At 49.1% G+C, this 7,976-nt stretch overlaps 1 protein-coding gene across 1 annotated transcript in view; it reads right to left on the bottom strand.

Annotated features, from left to right (window-relative positions):
- Positions 1-2,568: 2,568 nt before the first annotated feature.
- The window catches only part of MASP1 (MBL associated serine protease 1), a 130,966-nt gene continuing 125,558 nt past the window's right edge, over positions 2,569-7,976 (bottom strand). Inside the window, exons 15-16 of the mRNA XM_063131773.1 lie at positions 7,168-7,267; positions 2,569-4,158 (exon numbers count right to left, since the gene is read on the bottom strand). Of these exons, the coding sequence (XP_062987843.1) occupies positions 3,968-4,158; positions 7,168-7,267 (291 nt within the window). The 3' untranslated portion in view covers positions 2,569-3,967. The remainder of the gene's footprint in view (positions 4,159-7,167; positions 7,268-7,976) is intronic.

Genomic DNA, 7,976 nt, shown 5'->3' with positions numbered 1-7,976 from the left:
GATGAAGAGGGAATTTCACCAGGTTCTCCACATATACAAATGACACCTGCTGAAATTCCCTTTTCTATGCAACTGTTCAAGATACAGGAGCCCTGTCCTCCTTTCCATATGGTCACCCTATGTAAAGTACCCGAAAACTACCATGAGTGAGGAATCATGAGTGCACAATAAACGGCTCATGTAGAAAGCCGTTAAGTCCTACTGTGTTCACGGCTACTGACCCTCAAGTGTACATATAATAGTCTTTTGTTTCCGGATGACAGTTTGTGCAGGGTCACAAATGTCTTTTCTTGGGCAGGTTCTTCTCTAGAATGAAAACTTCATTTTCCTAACAATATTTTTTCCAGCTGGAAAAAAATGCCATTTCTCCCTCATCAAATGTGAAGCTGGAAGAATGCTGAGAGCCCCTATTGCTCAGTGTCCATGCCATCGCCAGCGATGCGAGAGGCAACTTCTTCCCTGTTCTATGCTCTGTATGTTTTGGGGGCTCTATTATAAGCTGAGCACAACAACCCCCCCCCTCGCACTTGTGTTTCCCAGAAACTGGCATACACAGGTCCATTGAGCTTGATACTGGAAGTATTATATAGCCATCATGATTAGTAGCATTGATAACCTTATCCTCAGGGCCGGTGCCAGACTATTTTGCGCCCTAGGCAGGTGAGCTGCTTTCACCCATCCACCCCCACCACAGCATACCTGGGCGCAGGGCGCCATCTCACCTGCCCAGCCGAAGCGAAGCCAGGACGCTGGGGTGGGGGTGGGGGGCTTTGGAACGGGGTGCCTGGCCGGAAGGTGCTCTGGAAGAGCGACTTCTGGGTGTGCCGTTCTGAAGCCACCCACCTGCCCCCCCCACTCCAGCGTCCTGGCTTTGCTTCGGCTGGGTGCCCACCCAGCTGAAGTGAAGCCAGAACGTTGGGGCGGGGGGGGTCACTTCAGCTCGGTGGGGGCCAGCTGAAGCGAAGCCATGATGCTGGGGTGGGGGTGCCGACGTGCGAGTGGCTTCGGAATGGCGTGCCTGGCCGGAAGCCGCTCTGGGAGAGTGACTTCCAGGCACGCCATTCCGAAGCCGCCCACCCCCCTACCCCAGCATTCTGGCTTTGCTTCAGCACCCACCCAGCCGAAGCAAAGCCAGGACGCTGGAGGGGGGTGGGCGTGGGCGTGGGCGTGGCTTCACTTTGGCTGGGTGGGCACCCCGCTGAAGCAAAGCCAGGACGCTGGAGCGGGCAGGCGGCTTTGGAACAGCGCACCTGGAAGCCGCCCTTTCAGAGCCGCTGTGGGAGAGCGGCTTCCGGTTGCGGTGTTCGGCACCCCCCTTACCTTGGCGCTCTAGGCGGCCGCCTGAGTGGCCTCTATGGAAGCACTGGCCCTGCTTATCCTTCACGAAAGAATGGTGTCGCATTGCACTGCATTATTTCCAGGGGTCAGAGCACGAGGTGTGAGTGCCCAGTTGGAGTAGCAGCAGAAGAAATATCCTGTGAAATCAAAGTTGTCAAACCCATCCCCCCCCCCCCCGGACATCGCTTACACGGGCTGCAGAATTCAGTTTACCTCGCTGCAAAATTTTATTGTTTCTTTTCGGCAAGATGACGCAAAGACCCGATACTTAATGTACTTAGTGCAAAAATAAAATAAAATACATAGGAAGTATGTCTTAACAGATTTGTTTTTCACAAGGCATTTCCAGCAAATCCCTGAGGTTTTGCAGACTGCTGCCCAGCCTCTTTCCATTCTGTCTGTGACATCATATGAGCCCCGGAGGCTGCCTTAGGGGGAATCCGCACGTCGTTCTGAGATCGCTTCTAAGCGACCCCAGTGCGGCGTGAAAGCGAGCGTGTAACTGGCCTTTGGAAGAGCTGACGAAGAGACGTCCTTCCCGCCGCCGCCGCCACCCGCAGACCTCCTCGCCGGCTGGGACGGTGAAGGGGACGGGGGAAGAAGGCGAGGTGGAGAGCTTCTTCCGCTCTCAACCCCGCCTTCTTCAGCTGAGCTCTCCTCGCCGGTCGGCGAGGAGGTCTGCGGGTGGCGGCGGCGGCAGGAAGGACGTCTCTTCGTCGGCTCTTCCAAAGGCCAGTTACACACTCGCTTTCACGCCACACTGGGGTCGCTTAGAAGCGATCTCAGAACGACATGCGGATTCCCCCCTAATAGCAAGTTAGACGCTGGCTCACGGTTGCCAAGATTGGGGAGGCGGTGAGATCTCTCTGGTCTCAGGCAAAGGAATCTTCCAGCCTTGCTCCCTGAGGTTCTTTCAAATGCAGGGTTGGGCACCCCACTGTCATGGGGCTAAGTTCAAAAGCCCTCTGCCTGCACTCACTTCACCCAGTTCTCTGGTAAGAGCGGTCCATCCTTTCCATGGCAACCCTCTGGGTGGGAAGGAAGAGTGGGAGAGAGAGAGAGAGAGAGAGAGAGTGGCAGAACGAGAAAAGGGTTGACCCACCCACTTTTGGCTCTGGTTCCGCCCACCCATCTTTGGCCCCACCCACTGCTTCCTTTGGTCCCGCCCAATGCTGCTTTTGGTTAGGGTGACCATCCTCTATTGGAAGGATGGCTTAAATAGGGTGACCATATGAAAAGGAGGACAGGGCTCCCGTACCTTTAACAGTTGCATAGAAAAGGGAATTTCAGCAGGTGTCATTTGTATATATGGAGAACCTGGTGGAATTCTCTCTTCATCACAACAGTTGAAGCTGCAGGTGCCCTGCCCTCTTTTAAATCTGGTCACTCTAGTATAGCTCCTGCAGCTTTAACTGTTGTGATGAAGAGGGAATTTCACCAGGTTCCCCATATATACAAATGACACCTGCTGAAATTCCCTTTTCTATGCAACTATTAAAGATATAGGACCCCTGTCCTCCTTTTCATATGGTCACCCTATTTTGGTCCCACCGACATGCAGCCTGACAGATTATCCACATATGAATGGGGCTCTCAACAGAAAAAATAAAAGCGTTATCGCCTCTTGTTTGAACGGGAGATGTTGAGGACTGAGTCTTCATGCATCACAAAGAGCTCCAGTACACCTATTTTTTTTTCCTGGTTTGCCTCCACGATTTCCACCTCCGTTTCATTAGCGCATCAAGCTAATGGTCCTTGTCATGTTGTGGTATTGCCACTATACCGGTGAAACGTCCTTTTGCTTATTTGCTCTCTAACTCTACCCTGCCCCGCCCACCCCTTCTCCAGCCCCCTCCAGTTCATTGGTTGTGACATTGTGATGGACGTGGAGGCCTCTTTCATTAGCAAGATCACCCTTCAAAGCACACCCCTCCAACAAAGGACATAGCAATACACGGGGGCAGAAGGGCAGGTTAATCTCATGTGGAGGAAATAAACCGGACTTTCCCCGCTCTAGGAAAACAAAGGAAACGGAGGGGAAGAGGCAGGGTGATTGCAGGACAGGCACGACGTCATGTGAGTACCGTGCTGCAAAACAGCAAACCAGGCATGACACGAGTGTGATAAAACGGTGGTGTGATGGAGCCCAAAGTATGTGTCCTGCTATCAAAGTCTGCTTCCTGCCAACAACACCCTAAATGCACATTCAACTGTCAAAGCTATTGTAATTCCCCTGAGATTTCTTTGAATCCTAGTTAGAGAGTTCCTTTCCAAGGAAGATAGTGGGCTGCAGAAGGCTTTTGCAAATCTTTTGCAAACCAAAAATGGCCCTAATTGTTTTGATCCACAACTGTGGGATCACCGTAAGACAAAGCATTATTGAATTTCCTGGTAAAGATTAGTGTCGGGCTTTTGGAACTGAGTTCAGTTCAGTTGGATGTAGGATCCAGGCCAGATCTTTCTCTTTCTCCATTTCTAGAGAAAAATATCAATAGTCATTTCCCCCGCTGGTCTAATGCCAAGGGCTTTCTTTGGTAGAGGTTCAGGTTAGACTCGTTGGGGAGCGACTCTCTGCTGGAAGAGTGCAATCCCTCTTTTGGGTTTGGACGTTAGTTATGGTTCAGAGGCATCAATATTCCACCCCACTGATCTGCTTAATCCAGGGCAGGGTCAGCAGAACATTGGAATACACCCCATAGCGGTCATTCAAGCCACATCCATCGCCCCAAGACACAGTCCCTATGAGCTGCCACTGGCCAGTGCGGTTGTTCAAAGTGACCATGGGCCCCCCGGAATCTCCACTGCAAGCATCTTTTCCTCCTAGGCGAGAAAGAGAGAAACAAGCATCAGTAGGACGTCTTTTCGTCTGAATAAGCCACCGTATTCTGCATCAGGGCCATCGTCAAGGGCCGGCATGGCCGGGCATCTGACGAGGGCCAAGAACCCATTGGCAAGGCCCCCTGGAGTTACTCCTCCACCCTTGCAAGCTGGTGATTCATCTGCCTCTCACTCTAACCCAGGCCATGACGGTAGTGAGAAGGAAGAGCAGGAGATCATAGAATCATCGAATAGTAGAGTTGGAAGGGGCCTACAAGGCCATCGAGTCCAACCCCCTGCTCAATGCAGGAATCCACCTTGAAGCACACCTGACAGATGGTTGTCCAGCTGCCTCTTGAATGCCTCTAGGGTGGGAGAGCCCACGACCTCCCTAGGTAACTGGTTCCATTGTCGTACTGCTCTAACAGTCAGGAAGTTTTTCCTGATGTCCAGCCGGAAGCTGGCTTCCTTTAACTTGAGCCCATTATTCTGTGTCCTGCACTCTGGGAGGATCGAGAAGAGATCCTGGCCCTCCTCTGAGTGACAACCTTTCAAGTCTTTGAAGAGTGCTCTCATGTCTCCCCTCCATCTTCTCTTCTCCAGGCTAAACATGCCCAGTTCTTGTAGTCTCTCTTCGTAGGGCTTTGTTTCCAGACCCCTGATCATCCTGGTTGCCCTCCTCTGAACATGCTCCAGCTTGTCTGCGTCCTTCTTGAATTGTGGAGCCCAGAACTGGATGCAATGCTCTAGATGAGGCCTAACCAGGGCCGAATAGAGAGGAACCAGTACCTCATGTGATTTGGGGGCTATACTGCTATTAATGCAGCCTAAAATAGATGCCACGGCCTCCTTTCTCACTGGTTCTCTAGCAAGTGGTAGCAATGAGAAAAAAGAGAAGGAGGAAGAACAGCTGGTGAGAATGTGGATTTATTGAGGGAGGGTGCCATTGCACGTGTCTTCCCAAAGCGCGCTCCGAAACCTGAAGCCAGCACTGTTCCGCATGCATTTGCACATGATAAGAATGAGAAGCTTGTTAGTGCCTCAGCTCCATGCCACTGAAGGGATCATTTGAGACAATAGTTTCTAGGATAGCCTTCTCCAACCTGATGTCCTCCAGATGTGTTGGACTACAACTCCCACCATCTGGCTGCGGATGATGGGAATTCTTGTCAAAGGCATCTGGAGGGCACCAGGTCGGGGAGATTTCCCTGTTTACAAGAGGTGGTGGTGGAGGAGGAAATGAGCCCAGCACAGCACAAGAGTACATGCTTTGCATGCAGAAGGACCTGAGTTCAGGTCCTGACCTCTATTGGTAAAGTCTAGCTGGTAGTAGGGTGACCATATGGAATGGAGGACTGGGCTCCTGTACCTTTAACAGTTGTATTGAAAAGAGAATTTCAGAAGGTGTCATTTGTATATATGGAGAACCTGGTGAAATTTCTTCTTCATCACAACAGTTAAAGCTTCAGAAGCTCTGACCTCATTTTCATCTGGTCACCCTAGCTGGTAGCAGTTGCTGAGAAGGACCTCTGCCCGGGACTCTGGAGAACTCCTGCCAGCCAGAGGAAGCAACACTGGGCCAGGTGGACCAGTGGTCTGACTCCGTATAAGGCGGTGTTTTCATGTCAAAACATCCGCTGCTGAGATGCCAAATCAAATGGAATTCCACAGAAGCTTCAGATTTGGATTAGGTTTAAAGAAAAGTTTGAAACCCAAGGTTTGATTTGACAATAAAAAGCGAAGGGCTGCACAACACATAACAGTGGCAGACCTGCATCTTAGGAACCACGTTGTGAACATCTGTAAAGCAATCAGGTAGGGAGATTTAGGAAAAAAAGACATCGTGGGTTGAAGAGAGCTGATGGTTTACCCTTCATTTGATTTGATTTGATTTATTACATTTATATACCGCCCCATAGCCGAAGCTCTCTGGGCGGTTTACAAAAGTTAAAAACAGCGAACATTAAAAAGTATGCAAAATTTAAAACCATCAAAAACATAAACAGTATAAAAACAACAGTATCCATTTAAAAATCAACAGTTCTGGGGTCCGTTAAAAAACAAACAAACTTAACGTTGTTAAATGCTGTTAAATGCCTGGGAGAAGAGAAAAGTCTTGACCTGGCGCTGAAAAGATAACAATGTTGGCGCCTGGCGAGCCTCCTTGGGGAGATCATTCCATAATTGGGGGACCACCACTGAAAAGGCCCTCTCCCTTGTTCATCCATCTGCCCTCCCCAGAGCCTCCTTTCTCAGCCCCAGGATGTTGTCATAGGCAGGATCTACACTACTGCTTAAAACGGTTTACAATGGTTATGACAACTGTTCAGGCTCAGGACACATATAACGTTTTCATGCTGTTTTTAAAGTGTTATATCCTGCTTGGGGTAGATTGGGGTGGATTTATTTACAGTCTTGGAATCTAGCTAGGAGGAAAAAGCCTCCAAGGTAGGCAGGCCTGTAGCTGGCCTAAAAGTTTGGGGTGGGGTGGGGTGGGGGTGGGTGACACCAAAAAAGTAGGGAAGACAGTTCATCTGGTTTGCAGGCCTATAAAAGACACAATTGTAAATCCTTCTTCAATTATTCCTTTGTAAAAAGACTTAGGAAGGGGCAGAGAAAATTTAGGGGGGCAGGGCTCCCCCCAGCTGCCTTGGCTAGAGGCCCAACTGCAGGGTCATCCTACATTTTTATACTGTTTGTTTTTGATGGTTTAAAATTTTGTATACTGTTCTCTGTTTTTAACTTTTGTAAACCGCCCAGAGAGCTTCGGCTATGGGGCAGTATATAAATGTAATCAATCAATCAATCAATCAATCAATCAAAAGGTGGTTTTTAAGAAATAAGTTAAAGAAAAACCTGAGAAGAATGACGCACCCCCCTCCCCCAGACATTTGAAAGGGCTTTCATGCCCACCTTAAATGGATTCCTGCATTGAGCAGGGGGTTGGACTTGATGGCCTTGTAGGCCCCTTCCAACTCTGCTATTCTATGATTCTATGATTCTAAATTTTACCTTGTTTTTCTCCAGCACACAACATATCTTGTGTCACGGCCTTCTGCAGCTTGGCATAAGCTGCTTTGCACACTGCGTGGTCTGTCAATGGAATCTCAATCTGTAACATACGCCAAAAATGTTGTTATTATTGTCATTGTCATTTCTATATACCGCCCAATAGCTAAAGCTCTCTGGGTGGTTCACAAAAATTACTTCGCACAAATACAAGATAATCAAAACATATTATTAAATTTTTTAACATAGAAAATGTAAAACAATTTAAACAGCTAGGAAAAAAAAGAGCCCTGCCCTCTTTTGTATCTGGTCATGCTAGGGCAGGGCTCCTGCAGCTTTAATTGCTGTGATGAAGAGGGAATTTCACCCGGTGCTACCTGCATACAAGTGGCACCTGCTGAAATTCCCTTTTTTATACAACTGTTAACAATACAGGAGCCCGGTCCTCCTTTCCATATGGTCTTCCCGTTCTAGCTATACTAGAGTGACCAGATACAAAAGAGGGCAGGGCTCCTGCAGCTTTAACTGCTGTGATGAGGAGGGAATTTCACTCAGTGCTGCCTGCATACAAATGACACCTGCTGAAATTCCCCTTTTTTATACAACTGTTAACAATATAGGAGCCCAGTCCTCCTTTCCATATGGTCCTCCTATTCTAGCTATACTAGAGTGACCAGATACAAAAGAGGGCAGGGCTCCTGCAGCTTTAACTGCTGTGATGAGGAGGGAATTTCACCTGGTGCTGCCTGCATACAAATGACACCTGCTGAAATTTCCTTTTCTATACAACTGTTAAAGATACAGGAGCCCTG

This window comes from Elgaria multicarinata, chromosome 8 (genome assembly GCF_023053635.1).
Source record: "Elgaria multicarinata webbii isolate HBS135686 ecotype San Diego chromosome 8, rElgMul1.1.pri, whole genome shotgun sequence".
NCBI lineage: Eukaryota > Metazoa > Chordata > Lepidosauria > Squamata > Anguidae > Elgaria > Elgaria multicarinata.
Note: the sequence above shows the minus strand (reverse complement) of the source record. Positions and strands in the feature narration are given on the sequence as shown.